The sequence below is a fragment of the Lepisma saccharinum genome, chromosome 17, assembly GCF_977018435.1.
Source record: "Lepisma saccharinum chromosome 17, izLepSacc3.1, whole genome shotgun sequence".
Taxonomy (NCBI): domain Eukaryota; kingdom Metazoa; phylum Arthropoda; class Insecta; order Zygentoma; family Lepismatidae; genus Lepisma; species Lepisma saccharinum.
In genome coordinates, this window is record NC_139245.1 from 43,998,719 (window position 1) to 44,019,494 (window position 20,776).

Consider the following 20,776-nt stretch of genomic DNA (forward strand, 5'->3'; position numbering starts at 1 on the left):
TTCGAGGGTACCCGACCCCACGTTTCTTCCAGTTTCCCAATTAGGAAGTTGACAAATGGGTACCACAATTTGCACATCAATTTTCATTAACAAAATACTGAAGAGAAAATATTTTCATTAATTACAATTTTTCGGTGTTTGAAATGGTACATTCCAATCAAAATCATCTTCCAAATTGCTTTCACTATGTTGGCCAGAGAAACTAAAAGATTCCATTAAATCTTCGTTATTGTCAAATTATTTAACCTTTTTCCTTATTTTGTCAAAAATCTAGATATAATCAAACTATCTCTATGATTATCAATGACATAATTTACTCCTTAATATTCAATTTCAAGGGTAAATATTAATCACAAGATATTAAGTAAATTCTTGTGTAATATTTTATGCACATTGACCTGTGTATAAAGTTGCAATGCTTGACATGAAACATGACACCTTACAGATATCGTTATTATAACAATTGTATAAGGATCGCAGAATTATGTGTATGCATATATCAATATAGGTGTATACATACGCACAAATTCAAACGTATCTAGTAATGTACTTCAGCCTGCAGTTACGTATTTCTTTTGCTGCCGGTGATAAGATACGATGAACATTTTTGGACTTCATGACATGCAATTTCGATTCAAAAATACTCTTCATTTTAAAAAAAGAAACACCATAAACAAAATCCTACTTACCTTTATATGTTGGCATCTTTATAAGTTTACAAAAAAGATATAAAAGTTACACAAAATAAATAGTAACAGAATGTGTTCCAAAACTAACGTAAACAGATCTTCGCACACTTGCTTCTTTCAGTGATGGGCACAATCGAAATCATCTAATCGATTCTAGCGATTATTTCAATAATACGATATATTCGAACTTTCTTATTAACAATCGATTATTATACCGATACTACAACGACACAACAACCAGAACGAGTACGTACGAGCCATGTGCTTGTCAAATGAAGGGGTGTGCGGGATTCCGAAAAGTAGTGACCGGGATGGGGGGAAAAGAGACTTCCCATTTTTTCGGGAAATGGAGAATCTTTCCCGTCCCGAATGTCGGGATTAAAAGAAATTCCCATCCCGATCCCGCCTTCCCGACAAATGATTACTTAAATGAACTACGTTAATAAATATTTATTGCCCTTTAATAAAGGAAATTGAAAATTGAAGACACTAACGACGGAATTTATATTAACTTGCTCAGATCCAATGAATTTATTATTCGCTCTCATCCAGTGGCGTGCCCAGGATTTTCGAAAGGGAGGGGTTATGTATACTTTTTCTTTGTAGCCAGTCCTCATTCTGTCATATTTTCCTACCTTTCACGTTCTTTTTTTTTTAAAAAAAAAAAATACTGGGCCAAAAGGGGTGGGAGTATAAACTCCACCAACCGGCTGTTGGACACGCCACTGTTCTCATCTCATCTCAACAATGATAGTGATGAATCGTTCACGACAACGATTCAAATGATTCGATTCGTCGTCTCTATGTAGTATTCTGTATTGGCAACACAACCCAATTGCAATTGAATAATCTGTGTTTGAATTGCAACATAAACTATAGATAAACAAACAAAGCGTTAAATTCTTTAAATCAGGGGTAAGAATATTGTACTGAAATTATTGTATATAGAGTACTGGTAATATTACAAATTATTTATTCAAACTAGTAATGATTATTTTCCTTTAATGCACCCTAGATAGAGAGCACGACCCACAACTTTGCCGGTAGATTTAAGACAGTAGCTTCTACTATGCAATTTGTAGCATATGTAAAGCTGGTTCTTGTGGAGAAAATGCTAATGGGGGTTGTTTGTTGGAATCCGGTGTAAAGCATTAATAAGTATAAGTCCTCCACTTACTTAATTGATTCTACATTCGTTATCATCTTCGCGATGAAAGATATATTGACAAGTGGTGAACTGTTCGTAGATTTGAAGGGATAGAAAAGCGTTTTATAGATCAGAAAATGAGGTAAAATTTTCGTATCCCCAAAACGTATTTCTTCAATTTTACAGGAGAAAGTACTTACCGAAATGGGTTTATTTATACTTTAGGAAGGTCTTGGAAGTTTGCTTTCACCTCGTTGAAATTTTTTTGCCGATAAATCATGTAATTTTCGACATTAATGTCACTCCGATGCACGAAAGCTGTTCCCTTGATGTCCGTCTACTACGTGAACCAAATATTTGCGAGCGTTTCATGACGTAACAATCGGTCAGTGTTCCCAAATGCGCGGTTTTGTGTAACAGTTCTAGAACGTAAGTAAACGTGAGTTACTGTTCATCATTTCTGATTGCGACAACATGACGTGCACAGGATCAGTGGCGTGCTCAATGTGAGGTTGATGGGGGTTGTAAGCCCCCCCCCCTATCGCCCAGTATCTCTAAGGCTATTTATGAATGGTTCGTGAGGCTATTTATGAAAGGTTCGTGGGGCTATTTATGAATGGTTCGTGGGGCTATTTATGAATGGTTTGTGGGGCTATCCATCAATGGTTCGTGGGGCTATATATGAATGGCTCGTGGGGCTATCCGTGAATGGTTCGTAAAAATTTCTAATTTTGAAAAACAAATTTATCTTTCCTAACCTAACAGAACCTAACCTAACCTTGCCGTGCATGGTTCGTGGGGCTATTTATGAATGGTTCGTGGGGCTATCCGTGAATGGTTCGTGGGGCTATTTATGAATGGTTCGTGGGGCTATCCATGAATGGTTCGTGGGGCTATCCGTGAATGGTTCGTGGGGCTATTTATGAATGGTTTGTGGGGCTATTTATGAATGGTTCGTGGGGTTTTCGAATCCGAAAAAAAAAAAAATTTTGAAAAACAAATTTAACTATGTTTCCTAACCTAACAGAACCTAACCTAACCTCGCCGTGCATGGTTCGTGGGGCTAATATTTATGAATGGTTTGTGGGTCTATCCGTGCATGGTTCGTGGAGTTTTCGAACCTGGAATAAAATACAAAATCAGTAACACGAAAGTAGGTATATTTCTATGAAGGAGGTTGCAACACTGCATAACCACTGATCATGGACTACGCTAGTCAAGATTTCTCCGCCATATCGTGTGCAACGCAAGCGAAAGCGACCAAAATAAAAATACTCGATATTTCGAAAATTGAGATTATTTGCGTGCAAAAAACGAAATGCGAAATAGAAGAATCCTTACGAATGCAGAATATGTAAGTATCAATGTGAAAAATACGAAAATAAGGGAATTAGAGACGTTTGGTGGTTACCGAAATTTTAATAAGACAATTGGGGACATCTACTATTTTCTTCTGTGTTTTTATTTTGTTAAAATTTAAGTATCCCCGAAACGCATTTCTTCAAATTTACAGGAGAAATTACTTACCGAATGCAGTTTCTTTAGAATTGTGGAAGTTCGGGGAAGTGATTTCTCGCATAGTTCATTCAATTTTGCCGGTAAATCATCTATTTTTCGATATAAATGTGTGACAGTTGCACGAAAGCTCTTGCATTCATATACTTCCAGGTGGATGTAGCCTGTGTGTGATGACATAATCCCAGTCAATCCCGGTCAGTGTTTCCAAACACGTGTTTTTGTAACTGAAGAAGGTATGTTTCCGCAAATGGTTGGTCGGGCTATGTGTCAATGGTTCATGGGGCTATGCGAAAATGGTGTGTGGGGCTATGCATATTTTTTTGGAAACCAATTTTTAACTATTGTAATCTATACATGACCCTACCTAACCTAACCTTACCGAAAATGGTTCATGAGGCTATGTATGAATGGTTTGTGGGCTACGTAGGTATTTTTTGGTGGAGTGTAATGGAAACACTGCATGCCGACTATGGTAGTGAAACTGTGACCGCCATTTAGCGTGTTACTGAAGGGAAAAAGAAACAAACAAAACTTACTTCATACGTCGAAAATATAGATTATTTTCCTGAAAAAAATGAAATGACACCTTCAAGAATTCTTAGGAATGCAGAATACGTAAGTACCAATGTGAAAAAGAAGAAAATAAAGGAATTTCAGGCAATTCAGGGATACTTAACATTTAATTTTTTTGTTATTTTTTTTACTGATATAGATGATGGGACAAACACAATGACATATCTCTCATCCTAACTTGAGGATTGAGTTCGTAATTGCGTTTGATTAACAGTAGATTTTCAAACTTGCAAATTTGTTTCATGTTGGTGCAAAGGGACATAAGACTGTGGGGTTTCTCACAGATTTGTGGATGGAAACTATTCATAATCATGCACTCAACACTCTGTTGGCTCCATGCCACTTTTCCCTTCAAGTTTACTCAGGGTGCGAAATCATTGAAGACTGGTGAAGGGGAGGAGGAAGATATTATTCTACACCCCCCCCCCCCCACACACATATATACATATACATACATACTGCGTGAGGCACCTAAACGTACCACCTGAAATAGCGAAGAAACCAGAAACAGTAGCGATGTGAGGTTTGCGGGAAACAATAATATCAAATGGGGCTCGTAAATCGGAGGTATGGGGTGGGTCGAAAAATATCGACAAAGTCATATTTTTTTAAATGGAACGATATACAATAACATTCATAATATAAAAGAGCACACACAGAGAAACACAATGCCGTTGGTCTCATGCATCTACTGCACATAGGAATGAAGATATGGCCATGTGAAAATATGTAAACAAAGTAACAAGTGGCCCACTTGACCGTCAGTACCACGGCATGTACAAGTATGAGATGTCGGAAGCCATTGGACAAGATGAAGACAGAACGTGTTAAAGGAAGAAAAAAGACAGTAGACATCGTCAGCACCATGTATTTGACAGTGTTACAGCATAATGAAAATGACCATGACAGTATGTCGAAGAACCACTGTGTAAGAAGCGAAAACCTGTCAAAGTGTGTGTTCAAAGTGGTGGCCGTCAGCTGCGATACAGGCAACGAGGCGCCCACGCAAAGATCGTTGCACAGAATGTAGCATCTCGTAGGGAATGTCCCTACAGGCCGCAGTAATGCGGTGTTGCATATCCTCTGGAGTTGTTGGCACATCCCGGTAGACAATGTCCTTCAGCTTTCCCCACAGGAAAAATTCTAACGGTGTCAAATCTGGGGAACGAGCCGGCCATTTGACAAGCCCTCCACGTCCAATCCAACGATTTGGAAATGTATTTTCCACACATGCTGTAGCGCGTCTTGCACTGTGAGCTGGGTACCCGTCATGTTGGTACCACATTTCCCTCCTTGTCTGAAGTGGTATGTCCTCCAATAGTACAGGCTGTTCATGTTGTAAAAACTGTATGTGTCGGTCAGCATTCAGTGTCCCTTGTATAAAAAAAGGGCCAATGAGATGTTCACCCACTATACACCACACGTTCACACTCCATGGGCGCTAGCGTTCCACTTGGCGAAGCCAATGTGGATTTGTCACCGACCAATAGTGCATGTTCCTTAGGTTGACATTTCCATGATTGGTAAAAGTTACCTCGTCAGTGAAGAGGATACGTGAGAAATCGGGTGTGTCGTGTCGTAACATCCATGTGCAAAACCGAACACGGTCCACAAAATCATTCCCGTGAAGTTCCGGATGGAGGGAGATATGATATGGGTGAAACTTGTGTGTGTGCAGAATGCGCAATACACTTCGCTGACTCATCCCAGCATCCCTGGCAATTTCACGGGAGCTAACGTGCGGATTCACAGCAACAGCGGCGAGAACATTCGTTGCACCTGCCTCACCTGTAGTTGGCTTGTTCCGCACACGTGCTCGTGGTGTTACACTTCTGGTGTCTCTTAATTTAATAAATAAGTTACCAAACAGACGTCGAGATGGCTGTCGTCTATCCGGATATCTCTCTGCGTACACACGGTAGGCTTGTGAGACATTCTTTCGGCATTCCCCATAAATCAGGATCATGTCCGCTTTTTCTATGTTTGTGAACACCATAATCTTCGCTCTTACCACTACGACTGCTTGCTATGAACTAACACGATCTCGTGGACCTGCTATCAAAACTTGCTCTGCGTAAAGGCAGTTCTGTCAGGCACCTGAGAAGTCTTGCATGCCGTGGTACTGACGGTCAAGTGGGCCACTTGTTAGTTTGTTTACATATTTTCACATGGCCATATCTTCATTCCTATGTGCAGTAGATGCATGAGACCAACGGCGTTGTGTTTCTCTGCGTGTGCTCTTTTATATTATGCATGTTATTGTATATCGTTCCATTTAAAAAAATATGACTTTGCTCCAGATGCCCCATTTGTCGATATTTTTCGAACCACCCCATACCTCCGATTTACGAGCCCCATTTGATATTATTGTTTCCCGCAAACCTCACATCGCTACTGTTTCTGGTTTCTTCGCTATTTCAGGTGGTACTTTTAGGTGCCTCACGCGGTATATATATTTATATATATGTAATACATATTTATAATGCTATTAACCCTAGAATGTACAGGTGAATAAAAAGAAACGTAAGTGGATTTGTTAGGTCTCTCAGACCCAAATTGAAATATTCGGTTCAGAGGTTATAAAAAACTTTTTTTCAATTTTAGTACTACAAGTGTATAATATAGAGCATAATATTCTTTTAGAATGTATGTTTTAATAAAATAAAGTTTTTAGTACCTCTGAACTGAAAATTTAATTTGTGACCTGTGAGAGTCAACCTGTTCGCTTATGTTACTTTTTTTTTTCACCAGAAGTTGTTCTCCAAAAGTTCATCAATTTCTTCTTCTGTCAGGTGATGCGCCATTGTGGAGAAAACGTATCTTGTAAACACCAATTACAGTTCACAATATTTACAAAATACCACTGACAAAATGTAGCCTATGAAGCAAATGGGTTGAATGTTGATTTTACAAAATGAGAAAAAAAACACCTTATGTGAGTGGAGAAGCAGGGTCTTCTAGACCTGGACAGAGTTTCAACACGTGTAACAGAATGGCTGATGCAATAGCGGTCTCAATGATACAATTAGTGACACCTACAGAATTTAGACCGAAGGTACTACCGTATGTTGAAAACTTTATCGGGGATTCAGATAAATATTACCACCTGGGTTTCAAAGACCCAGCTAGGGTTAAATATAAAAGTAGATTACTAAATATTTGAAAGTACATTATTATTAAATGTACATATAAAGGAAATGATTTGTTACTTTTATACACATTAGATATTTATAAAGTAGCAAACTAAACCCTTTAAACCTACTGCTTATTGAATTACGAAATAGTTATATAATATATAGAGCTAAGTTTTTGTTTAGTCTGCTTTATATTAAATTTTATGGTTACGTTTGTATTGCATCCTTGTTTTATTTTTATTGTTATTGGTGTAGAGCTGTTAGTGATCTCTTGAAGGAGAGAGAGAGAGAGAGAGAGAGCGAGAAAGCATTCAACACTCATAACCACACTATTCGATATTATCCTTACAAAAGCATATTTGAAGTCAAAACAAATTGCGTATCTTACGTTGGTATAACAAAAACTCTTTCCCTCAGAATTTTTTTTTTTTTTGTGGGGGGAGGTCCCCAGATTTCGCACCCTGATTTTATCTGTACTTAAAGTATTCGGTTTCGCAATACTTGAAAATGGAAAATTCAATTAAGGCAGTATGAATGTGTATTCATAACTTTTAGCATCAGGTTTGTGATTAATTTTTATTCTTAAAATACCATTAATGAAATTAATTTTTCTTAATGTTGGTTTTTCTTCGTGAACAGGTTGGCAATTAATTCAAAATGCGCAGGTATGTCATTCTTCAGATGTATTTTATGGTGCATTTTAAACACATTGTGTTCACTCTGATCAAGTAAATGATTCACAATTACAATTAACCTGTGGGAGCACTTTTTGTAAAGAGAAATATTTTGAGCACAGTTTTCATATACACAAATTTGCATAATGCTGTTTTTTATTTCTTGTTTATGTCTAGTCAAGCAAAAGATTGTACAGTGGTTGAGGTAGCTACAGTTATCTGCAACGATTTCTGTATAATGTGTAGTTTTAGGGACTTGGGTTTAGGATAATAGTGATAAATCTGCCAATCTTCATCGGATACACTATTTGTTGTGAAGGAAGAGTTTCAAGCTTAGTGATATACAGGAGAATGGCAGAAAGTCGGTTGGGTTCCAGGTTCATTTCTCTACGAAATTTAAATACATTTCTTCATTCTAGCTTGGCATTCGTCCCATAGTAAATGTATGTATTTGTTCATTACCCTGTTACTGTGACGTTTTCAGTTACAATTCAATAATATACAAGGTGCATTCAATAAATAACTGGAAAAGTAGTATAAAAAAAACATGATTGTTATATGTTTGTTATTTTGTGAAGGCATCTGTAAGCTATTCATAGCTCAGGCTGGCACACCAGCCTCACACGCGGAATGCTGGGAAACAGTTACACAAGATGGTGGTACCCTTACAGAAGTGCTCCAAGCTGAAGCATCAAAGTGTGGTGAGATTGTTGTTGAGTGAAGGCATGGAACCGATAAAAATTCATCACCGCATGACAGTTCAGTACGGTGATGACTGTATGAGTCGATCACAAGTGTACGAGTGGGCTGAGTTCAAACAGGGCATAACCAGTTTTGAAGATTCTCCACGTACAGGTACATTTCTCAAGTGGAGGACTTGATACGGGAGAAACGGCATTTGTTTTTAACTTTGTTTTGGGTTCCGCAAGGGGGCAATTCTTGAACATTACATGCCCAGAAGTCATATTGTAAACAGTACCACATACTCCAACCTTTTGCACGAGTGACTGCAACCAGCCATTCTGCAGAGACGACGTGGTCAGGTGTCCACTGGTATGCCTTTTGATCCTTGACAATGCGAGACCACACACTGCCAATGTCACATTGTCTACCATCGAGGACCTAAAGTTTGAGTGCTTACCTCACCCTCCATATTTGCCCAATCTCGCACCTTCCGATTTCCACACCTTTGTCCCACTGAAAGGTGGACTAAGTAGATCAAGGTTTCAGAATGACGACAAAGTCCAGTCAGGAGTGCATGAGTGGTTACGCACGCATCCAAAATAATTTTTTTCCTGCGGAATCAGTACCCTTATCAAGCGCTGGCATAGGTGCATTGAACTGCGGATGGGACTATGTTGAAACATAGTACTGTAGTTCTTTTGGTGCTTGTAACGTGTCATTCTAAAGAATGAGGGGATCTGAACCAGTTGTTTATGCAATTAATTGCTGGGGTGATATAAACTACTCATCATTCATCCTCTTGATGAGACCACTCGTCATTGGCATGGCGAGTTAATGCTTGGCAATGCGAAAGGTACAAAATCACACTAAGGAACTAGACTACAGAAAAGACAATGGTCACTCGTTGGGTTTTATGAACCATTGAACCTGAATCATGGCTGGGTGTAGGATAATTACCTGTCTATCTGAAGTCTTTAGCTGAATCAAATAAGCGAAGTCCTCTGTAAGCTTCTCCAATTCGTCGACCAGAGCGTCGTTCCACCTCTGACCTACTGCCTTGCTGACCACCTTCTCTCTCTCAACTCAATCCCAAAAGTCAGTCCCCTCTCAGCTTCTCTCACCTCTATATTACTAGGCCATCGAGCTCTTCCTCTATGCCGAATCGTGTTATTTAATTGCTACCATGCAAAACCGCTGACTATAACCAGAAGTATTACCTGTTTCCTGAATGCTCAGGAGGTTTGCATGGCACAACACAATGCATTGTAAACATGCCTCAGAAGTTGAGACAACTGAGAAAAACAAGTGAATGCCCTGATCAACGTGAAGCGTTCAGAGAGACTTTAATAAAAATAAATATACAATCTTAGGGATTGATACGGTAATACATATGTTGTTACAACATGTTTCCAGTTATATATTGAATGATCCTTATATTAGAACTATGCCAGAAATTGAGTTTGTTTAAAGTAGCTAGGCTCAAAATTGTCATAACAGTGCTGGGTTCAGTAGAAATTTAAACTACAAATGCGTACTCCTCCAGGTCTCTGGCATACTGTGCCACAGGCTATTTATTTATCCTGTGTCACCAGTGTTTCAGAAGCAACAGATTCCAGAACAGCGGGAGCAAAATATCTGGTAAAACTAGGGCTGGCTTGATAGCCCAGTTGTTATATCAAGGGCTTGGAATGATGGAGACCCTAGTTTAAATCCTGGATGAGCCTACGTTTTCCACTTAAATTTTTACATACCAAATCCCCAATGTTGCATCACAACGTAAGGCAAGGATGGATTAAGATGGTAAAATTTGTGATCCTGACCAGGAAGTACCTAAGCATGATCTTTTCACACCATGGGGCTGTGGAGTTAACTATTGTATAATGCATAGTACATTACCATTGTTTATGTGTTGAAAATTGTTTGTTATGGTTTAGGATGTTTCAGTAAGTTAACTGTTTTTGACCCCATATATATTTGAAGCGAGGAATCTATTCCGTCATGGTTGCAAATGATTGTACAATAATTATGTTGTGTAATTCTTATTTTCTTAAATATATTGCACAAAATCTATCTTTTAGATGTCACAGACGTGATTGTGTGTGTTCTTATTGTGATTGTTATGCACAGTTTCAACTTTTGTCTTGTGTGTCAAAGTCCAAAGAAAAAATGATTAGATTTAAAATTTGCAGTTGGCAACACTGTTACTGTTACAGGCTGATGAAGTGGTATGTTCCAGGAAGGGACATACAGGGATCAGGCATGGATGACAAGAGTGCAGGGGAGGCAGGACCAGATCCGTCAGCACCTGTCACCAGGCGAGGCGTTCTCACATCATTCCTCACAGGCAAACCAATGGACATCCCTGAACAAGATGTGGTAGGAGATATTTTCGCAATAAGCATATCTTTTCTTGTGAAGGTTGCAATGTAATTTTCATTTGACAAACTCTTTTTTTTTTTTTGTCTTTCCTTGTTTAGCACTGATATTGTTTTTTTTTAAATCTTTTCTCTTTAACTTCTTCAGATTCTGTCTTACTTTTTGTTCTTGTATGAATGTATTGCTAGTAATGTAGAATTATTCCTCTTGTAGTTACAGTTCTCATTTAACCCTTAAACAGAAACATCGTACCTCCACACAGGCACGTATCCAGAGGGGGGCTTAGGGGGCTCGAGCCCCTCCCGAAAGTTTTAGGTTTACACTAGATAAAATGAGGTTTTTGGTTTCTTGTGGTGTGAAATAAAATAATGTGACAATAATTTAAGGACATAAATAATTATCGAGGCAAGACAGAGAATGTTCCGTAACCATGTTATTTATAATAGCACGTATCCAAGATGGAGCACAGGGGGCTCGACCCTCTCCCCAGGAAATTTTTCAGTTTACATTAGATAAAATTAGGTTTTTGGCTTCTTGATTAATGTGAAAATAATGTAAGGAGAGAAATAATTATCGAGGCAAGACGGAGCATGTTTACACCCCTGTTATTGTTAATGGCACGTATCCAAGGTGGGGATGAAGTGGCTCGAGCCCCCTCTCAGGAATTTTTTTCAATTTACACTAGATAAAATTAGATTTTTGGCGTCTTGAATAATGTAAAGATAATAAATTTATAAATCTGAGAGAAATAATTATCGAGACAAGACGGAGAGCGTTCCATAACCTTATTATTGTCAATAGCACGTATCCAAGGTGGAAATCAGGAGGCTCGAGCCCCCTTCTGGAATTTTTTCTGTTTACACTAGATAAAATTAGGATTTTGGCTTCTTGAATAATATGATAATAATTTGGGAGAAATAATTATCGAGACAAGATGGAGAATGTTATTTAACCCTGTTATTGTTAATAGCACGTATCCAAGGTGGGGTTGAGGTTACTCGAGCCCCCCCCCCCCCAGGAAATTTTATATTTTACACTAGATAAAATTAGGTTTTTGGCTTTTTGATTAATGTGACGATGATTTAAGGAGATAGAAAATTATCGAGGCAAGACGGAGAATGTTCTATAACCCTGTTGTTGATAATATTGCACGTAAACTTTTCTTACGCTTTCGGTGTTGTCGCAGCGCACTTGAGGACTATGTAGAGACTTGTCAGCATTTGGAAGCTGCACAACAAAGGTAGCGCCACACGTAGGGCGATTCGTTGTAATTTCTAATCTCTGGAAGGCGGGAGAGGGTATGTTCTTGAATGAGAGAAGGAGTCAACTACTGGCAATATTAACGAATCGTTTTATCTGTGGAACGTTCTAGAATATAACGAGGATATAAATACGCGGATTCAATTTTTCGGTTGATCTGCACAAAGAATCGGTTAATGAGATTTCAGAGGTAAGACAATTCATACAGTCGATTGGTGATCATATCAGTCAGCGTCCTCTGGTAGCTTTATGAGATATATAGTGATTCGAAAATGAAGACATTGACGACAGCAGAACTTCCGGGGCCTCAGAGTAGTGCTAGCTCGGTTCGAGGGCCGAAGAGATCAAGGCCTCTCTCTCTCTAAAGTGAATATTTCAGCAGTACCATATATTTGAGTGTTTTATTAAAACAGAAAAAACTGCATAGATCAACTGAAAATCAAAGTTTTGAGTGATGATTTAGTTTTGCCAGAACTAAATTTCGTATATGCAGTCCGAGAATTTCATGGTAAAAAAAAACAACTTTTGTTTAAGCCTACTGGGTTCGAAACACATTCAAACACTTAACTACCATAAAGAGACAGAAAATTTTATGAATGTCGAGAAGAGAAAGGAAGATGTTGCATATGTAGACATTTTAGGCGGAAATTGCAGGCTCTACCAGGACCCAAATCAGGGCTCTACCAACTGAGCCACCTAGCCATCCTTGACTTCAACTGATTTTTCGTTAAAATGTCTACATAGTACAGTACATGTCCTGTGTATATCAAATCGTAATGTGTTGCCTGTATAGTGAACAAGCACAGAAAATATAGGAGAGAGAAGAAAACTGAGGTGCATTCCCACCGGTTGATGAGAATTTTTTTCTGTGGTCAACAAGAGCTACTACTTTGAGGTGACAATGACAGTGGCCTAATAAGGGAGATTTCACACCGTGTCGCCTGAGGATTTCACAATTCGAAATTAGGTTTGTGAGGCCTTTTGTGTCGCTACGGTGTGAAACGTTGCTCTTGATTGGCCCATTCCAATTGACATGTATTGCGTGTCCCTTCAGTCTGAAACCTTCCTAAGTCTTGAAAATCCAAGTCACAAGAATGGAAAATTAGGGCCTTGTTAAGGTTAGGTGTGAAGGCAGGCAGACGACAGCACCCTAAAGGATCATATCCAAACCTGCAGGAAGAACGCATCTTACTTCAATCTCCAATACGGAATGATAAAAACTTCTGGTGAGTTGATTTTAAAAAATGTGTCCGAGATAAGGAGAGGCGTGCCCAGGATTTTCAGAAGGGAGAGGGGTTAGGCATACTATTTTTGGTGGTCAGTCCTGATTTTCCCATTTTTTTCCTGTCTTTGACGTTCCTCTTTTTTTTTTTTTAAAAAAAAAAAAGGAATACTGGGTCAAATGGGGTTGTGACCTCACCAACCCTCCCTTGGGCACGTCACTGGAGATAAATGAGTAAGCATTTGATCATACTGAGAAACGAAACATTAGATGTGTTGGGAACGGAAGTGTTTTCACTGTGCATTAATTGTTTCGTGATCCACCTGTATTCGAGAAGACTTCCTTTGTTTCGTGCCGATATATTATATGACAAGACAGCGGAAGCTGTGACAGGCATTTTTGAACACTTGTGAGTGCTAAGGCCTGAATCTGAACAATTTGGTGGGTTTTGGCTTTTATACAAGCTGCAAACATGGTTGTGTAACAGCTTCGTAAAAACTCTCAAAGACACCATAGATGTTTTTATGCCAGATGAGAAGAAATGGACAAACACACATACCGATTTGGTTCCGGCACATAATGTTAATGCATGGAAACAGAGTAGTCGAGTGGTAAAAATGTTCCAATTTCACGTTCTGATTAAAATGACAGCCTTAGAGTGGCGACGATTTAAGGGATAGTTGCTCCCCATTTTTTTATTTTCTTGCCTCAACATTATGGCCTCTTAATGTTAAGCCTTGTCTGCCAAGAGAAAGTAAACTTTCCTTGCACCCCCCTTTGCACCCCCCCCCCCCTTTTGGAACCCAATTGCCACCACTGGTCTTGAACATACAATTGTGAGGTTCTTACTATACCCCTTAAAAAAATGGTGTTGAGCCCCCCCCCCCCAAAGGAATTCCTGGATACGTGCCTGCCTCCACAGTACCATATTATGAACCACTTGCCTACACTCTGCACATGTTACTGCTCAGTTTGTGACTGTTTGTCACAAGAGACTTATTGTTGTTTGAAAACGTGCAGGTCTGACAGACCGGGTGTTTCGCATTACATATTCAATGCCAAGGTTGGAAGTGATTTACATAATACATTTTCTTAGTTTTGTTCCCATGTAATTTTAGTTTTCAATAAGTTGGAGTTATTAATCATGATTTTGCTCTTTTATTGTCTAAACAAAAATTTTAAAAAAAATGTAATAACATATATTAAAAAATAAGGTCTCTCAGACCGGATGTTTCTAATTATGAAGTAAGTATCACATGTGCAATATCAAATGAGTAAAAGTTGGATGTGATTTACATAATACATTTTCTTAGTTTTGTTCCCATTTAATTTTAGTATTCAATAAATTTGAGTTATTAATCATAATTTTGCCCTTTTATTGTCTAAAAAACATTAAAAAATGTTAATAACAAATATTAAAAAATAAGGTCTCTCAGACCGGATGTTTCTAATTATGAAGTAAAGACCTATGTTTCTGTTTAAGGGTTAAAAAATTTAAAAAAAATATTTGTTTTTGTTAAATTTATCACATTGTTATAACTGTAATATTGATGAAACTACAAACAAAGGTCTGATGAAGGGAGTGTGTGTACATCAATAAACTTAGTTTAAATTCTTGTAACAACCATAAAATACAAGAGGAATAATGTCTTTTATTTTGAATATCTTGTTTGGAAGAATCAGCTCTTTCTGGTGTTTTTTACCTGCAATTTTTGAGCACATACTTGTGTTTTCTTGTCTTGTTAGCTGTGTGAAATATTAATGTTAAAAAGCAGGCACTTCCACAGAAAACTGTCATCATTAAATGGTGGTCCAGTTGGTACAGCATGTGACTGCCAATGGGAGTGCAGGGTTTGTTTCCCAGGGTGGGAATTTTTTTCAGCAAGGTCTCTGCTTAAAATGACTCTGGGATTCATGTAGCCTCTAATAATTGGGGGGTGGGGTGGGTGGTGCTGATCACATCACCTCCACGAGTGGCTGTGAGTATGGGCTCCTACCTCAATATCCTCCATCCCCCTTCATCCCCAATATGCTTTCAGGTCATGTTGCAGTGTGTAGCCGGTAGCTTTTATAAACAAGTAAAACTATATGTTGTATCCCATCAACAACATTACTAGGGCAATAAGTCAGGATATGTACAATTTTTTTTTTTACTTAACTTATTCAGGAATGTGGAGAAAATACAAGGGTCGTTCAAGGTTGACCGGGATTTTCGTACGTAAAAAATCAATGAATAGCCGGATCATGATGAAACGTGCGGGTGACGTAATGTATTCCTTCGAGAGTAACTAGCGCCCGGCATGACGTATTTCGCGCATGCCCAGCAGTTGCAGCGAACATGGCGGCAAGCAGTGTGTCTGTGGCTGTGGAGCAGCAGTGTGTAATCAAATTTCTCGTGAAGGAGAAAGTGAAACCAGCTGAGATTTTCAGACGATTGCAAGCACAGTATGGTGAACAAACGATGTAGCGGACAAGAGTGTACGAATGGTGTGAACAGTTTCGCGAAGGACGGGAGCTGGTGACAAATGAAGCGCATGGACACATTCGCTTCTGGGACATGAAGGGCGTTATCCATGTGGATTTTCTGGACAAAGGGAGCACGATTAATGCCCAATATTACTCCACATTGTTGAGTGGTGCTGTACGAAAGTCCATTCGCAAGAAAATACCTGGGATGTTGTCTGGAAATGTCATTCTTCTCCATGGCAATGCCCGCCCTCACACGGGCAATGTGACAACAACAACTCTGGCCGACATGCGCTGGGAAGTTCTGCCCCATTCCCCCTACAGTCCAGATTTAGCCCCCAGTGATTATCATTTGTTTGCACCCCTTAAAGACCATCTGGGAGGGAAGAAATTCACGACAGACGATGCACTGCGGAGCGATGTCCTCCAGTGGCTACGACAACAACCAAGTTCTTTCTACGCCAAAGGAATTCGGGAGCTGCCAGAATGATGGCAACGGTGCCTCGGCGCGCACGGAGAATACTTTGAAAAACTGACATAGTTTGGTGTTTCTTCTGCTACCTATTTCCTCTGCAGAAATAAAAGTCCCGGTCAACCTTGAACGACCCTTGTATATATCCTATCAAATGTAAAGTTAATTAATCTCTTCGGAAGTCGATTAAAACTCAAAAGTACATACATGTGTCCAAGTAAACTTGTAACTTCTGGAAGTCCACCTTCCCCCCCCCCCTCTTTCTGCTTGAAATGCTTCAGGTATCCACCATTCAAACTTCCCAGTCAAGATACTCATGAAATATTAGACCAGCTTATGAATCATCCTACAACGTAAGCAGACTGATAGATTTGGTGTTTTAAGTCCACGTGCACAGTAAGGCTAATCGGGACTAGGCCTACAGTTTAAAATGGGATCCAAACTATTATGTGCCTCCACCAGGTATCGAACCTGGGATCCCTTGATTACAAGGCACCACCATTGCACAATCAGGGAGGTCCCTACAACGTAAGAAGAATCATCTTGTCTATTATATTTGATTGTCAAGGTACCTGTATTACTTTTATGCTGCTTGTATAATGAGTAAGCCTATTTCTATTACAAAGATCTATGAATCTGAATGAATGAATTAAAATTGTTGGGTGCTTCGGCACATATGGCCATTTTACACCCTTCAATGTGTATGGGGAAATGACCCCCTATCTAAAAATTTTTACCTATGAGTTAAAAAAGGGGTGTAAAAGCTCCTTGGGAAATGTTAAAAGTGCAAAGTTGTAAAGAGACTTGCACAGGAAAACACAACACGTTAAAAGGGTAAGAATACACTAGTGTTGGCGATATATCGTCCAGGCGATGTTAACTAGACAATATAATCATCACAATATTTTGATGATATACATTGGTGTCGGCGATATATCATCATCATATTTTAGCGGTATATATCGTGTCAGCGATACATCATCATGATATTTGACAATATTTATCATGGAGACACTATATCTCTAATATCACAATATGGAAAAATATCATATCATATTGTCTGTAACGATATTTTCTTGACCATATATCGCGATATCAAATTTCCGATATTGTCCATCCCTAGAATACACTAAAAACTTCTCATAGATGGTGGAAGAGACCAGCACTTCTCAAGAAGCTAAGAACATTTGGTAAAACACTGTCATTATCTCCCACAATTCACACAAAATGTATTTCATAACAGTGTGTGAACATTTTAAACCAGATCAATTGGTTTTAAAAAATAAGTTTTAACGGGCTTCTTAGAAAAATTTCAAAGATAAAATGTTCGTGTAGACATTTTATTCAAATTAGCATGCAAATTTTGGAAATAGAATTATTTTCTTGTATTTCATGGATAATACTTTAGCCATACATCTTTATAACTCAATTTCTTTTACAGTTGGGTCGCTGCCGCTTTGTTTCTGAATTTGAGAAGTTGAATAGGATAGGAGAAGGAACTTACGGAATTGTGTGTAAGTACTATTTTAAGAAAATGTTTTCTCTGTGCTGCACAAAAGACAAAACTGATTTTTATGCTGAACATTTTTGTATATTTGTAATCGATTATTGTTAAGCACACGAGGTATCAAAAATCTGCACGATACTGAATGAATCCTTGTGTTAATGAGTAATTTGATTATTTCACTGAGGATTTGAGGTAAGATTTTAGGAATTGGTGGTGAACATATCCCGAATGTGCAAGCTATAATTTTTTTAAATTGAAAGTTAGACAATGAATAGCATGTATGAGGTAAAGGCTTAATTTCTGGCTGTGTATCTCGATTGAGATACTTTCCTGTAACCCCCAGGTGCCCAAGTATCTCGATTGAGATACCTTGTTGTGCTCGTAGTTTTTACGTTATAATGTCGTTATTTTTGGCTGGAATTGCGATTTTCTTCTTTCATATTTTTGTTAGCACATATATTAACCTTTTGCTGCCCAAGCATCTCATATGAGATACCCAAATGTAACCCTCACTGTTCAAAGCATCTCGATCGAGATGCTGTGTCAAGGTCGTAGTTTTTACGTTATAACTTTTCTATTTTTGGCTATAATTTCGATCTTATTTTTTTATATTGTTCCTAACACATGTATTTAACAGAAATGGTTTTTTGCATTTTTTTTGTCTTCATGAAAATGGAGGGGAAAAGGTGGGAAAAGGTACTTCTCTTTTCAATGTTAAATTTTTGCCGATAAAGGAAGACGGGCTCTGTTGTTCTAAAGCAATGCTTTTCACTCCCGTCTGTTAACTGCATTCGAAGGAAACTTGTTTATCAGTATCCGATGTCAAAATGAAAGTTTTCCGTGAGGGTGCATGCAGGGGGTGTGGGGTGGGGGAGGGGGAAGACTGGTTGTTGAATCTGCGTTGTGAGAATGGAATTTCGAAGCACGCTGAAGGAAACCTTTTTTTTTTAGCACAAGTGTCCACAAGTTGCGACAGGGGTTACCCTGCATTGTCTAAAAATAGAATTTCAAGCAGCTGCAAGAATCGCTGCTCATTTTTCACTGCGTTCTAGCTTTTCGTCCGTGAATGTTGTGCGTAGGTGTCGTTTTGTGCCCAAGTGCGAGGACATTTTTTGGGTGAAGTGACAATTTTTTAAATTAATTTTTGGGGTTTTTCTCCCTTCCCCCTCCATATATACACCAAATTTGCACAAATTTTGCATTTTGTGCATTTTGACCTTTTTTCGGGGGGGCCGGGGGGAAACACCATTTTTTTAAGAAAAGTATTTTTGAGGGGATTTCCCCCCTTTCCCCCTCCATATGTACGCCGAATGTGCATACATTATATATCGTCTGAATCTGTGATTCATTCTGCGTACAACGGTTTATCTTTCATATCTCTAGGGCATTTAGTTTCTGAGCTATAGTCATTTCAAGGTACCGCTGCATTTTGAAGCTTGAATCAGTGGCATGCCCACCATTCCTTTTGGGGGTACAACTCAAGTTACATTGGTCATACGACAATGATGCAAATATTTTTCTGTTTCTTACATTCCAGCGATAATTTCTATGTGCATTTTGAACTTTTCATATCCTTTTTTTCAGTGGGGCGAAACCCCATTTTTTAAAAGAAAAAGTATTTTCAGGGGATTTCCCCCCTTTCCCCCTCCATATATACGCCGAATGTGCATAAATTATATATCGTCTGAATCTATGATTCATTCTGCGTACAACGGTATATCGTTCATATCTCCAGTGCAAATAGTCTCTGAGCTAAAGTCATTTCAAGGTACCGCTGCATTTTGAAGCTTGAATCAGTGGCGTGCCGACCATTCCTTTTGGGGGTACAACTGAAGTTACATTGGTCATATGGTAATAATGCAAATATTTTGGTGTTCCTTACATGTCAGCGATCATTTCCATGTGCATGTCGACACTCTCATGTACTTTTTTCTTGGGGGGAGGGTGGGGGAACCAAATTTTTTTTCCGAAATTTTGGAATTTTGAGAGTTAGCCCCCTTCCCCCGCCACATATACGCCGAATTTGCATAAATTTCATATAGTCTGAATCTCTGCTTCATTCCGCATACAACGGTATATCACTCATCTCTCTAGGGCAGTTAGTCTCTTATCTACACTCATTTAATTGAAACTCTGCATTTTGCTCAAAATCGGCTCGGTACCGAGAGGCTTACATGTGAAAATGGCCTTGGGCGCCAAAAGGTTAAACAGTAATTACTCTTGCACGTCTTGTTCTTCCATAAAAAAACCCATTCTTTTTAAAAACAAATTCTTGAATTTTCCTGTTCCTCCCCTCCCTCCCTCCATATATACGCCGCATGTGCATAAATGTTATATGGTCAGAATCTATGGTTCATTCTGCGTATAACGATATATTATTCGTCTGTCTATGGCAATTAGGCTCCGATCTACAGTCATTTTTATCAAACTGCATTTCACTCAAAATTGGCCCGGGTACCTGGGCCTTAACTGGCGAAAGAGGGTTGGGTACCTAAAGGTTAATTTCAAAATTGTGCACATACGTGGTTGAATTTATATTCATGATTGCATACTCAAACTGAATCATCATGATGATGTGTTGTACAACATAATGGAATATACAAGAAAGTCAATGCCATCAGGCACCATGTCGTATCCTCAGGTGGGTTATGTGATGTCTGGCTCCAAACATACTCAACATGCATACGGTCTCAGCTGCAGCTGCCATTTCAGACAATGGTAGCAATAGAAAACATGTTTTTCTTTAGCAGTCATGGAGCGACGTTCCCATAAGCACCCAAAATGTCAGCCTCACTTTCACGTAGAACACATTTTGCAGATTTTGATTAGAATTCCTTCTAGAGCATTCAAGTGAATCTTTGTGTGGTTCACTTTCCTTGATATCTAGATCTATGTAATACTTTTGTGGCACTATAAGCCTATTTTATATCACAGATAACTAGACAACAGGGCAACAACCACGCAAAGACACTTCAATGCTCTAGAATGAATTCAAAACAGGTGCAAGATTTTAGTATTTAGAATTTAATGCTGCAATGAGCATTTTTTGCTAGA

General features: G+C 38.7%; 2 protein-coding genes across 6 annotated transcripts in view; one reads left to right on the forward strand and one right to left on the reverse strand.

Annotated features, from left to right (window-relative positions):
• The window catches only part of Usp14 (ubiquitin specific protease 14), an 89,836-nt gene extending 89,013 nt beyond the window's left edge, over positions 1-823 (reverse strand). Inside the window, exon 1 of the mRNA XM_083139372.1 lies at positions 690-823. Coding sequence (XP_082995498.1) covers positions 690-705 — 16 coding nt within the window. The 5' untranslated portion in view covers positions 706-823. The remainder of the gene's footprint in view (positions 1-689) is intronic.
• Positions 824-1,518: 695 nt separating this feature from the next.
• Positions 1,519-20,776, forward strand: part of Cdc2rk (cyclin-dependent kinase 10) — a 48,934-nt gene continuing 29,676 nt past the window's right edge. The window contains exons 1-4 of one of the 5 annotated variants that reach the window (XM_083138591.1): positions 1,550-1,604; positions 7,701-7,726; positions 10,656-10,795; positions 17,657-17,729. In XM_083138591.1, the coding sequence (XP_082994717.1) occupies positions 10,679-10,795; positions 17,657-17,729 (190 nt within the window). In that variant the 5' untranslated portion in view covers positions 1,550-1,604; positions 7,701-7,726; positions 10,656-10,678. Of the gene's footprint in view, positions 1,605-3,568; positions 3,588-7,700; positions 7,727-10,632; positions 10,796-17,656; positions 17,730-20,776 lie in introns of those variants that run through there. The other 4 variants (XM_083138589.1, XM_083138592.1, XM_083138590.1 and 1 more) reach the window with 4 other exon arrangements.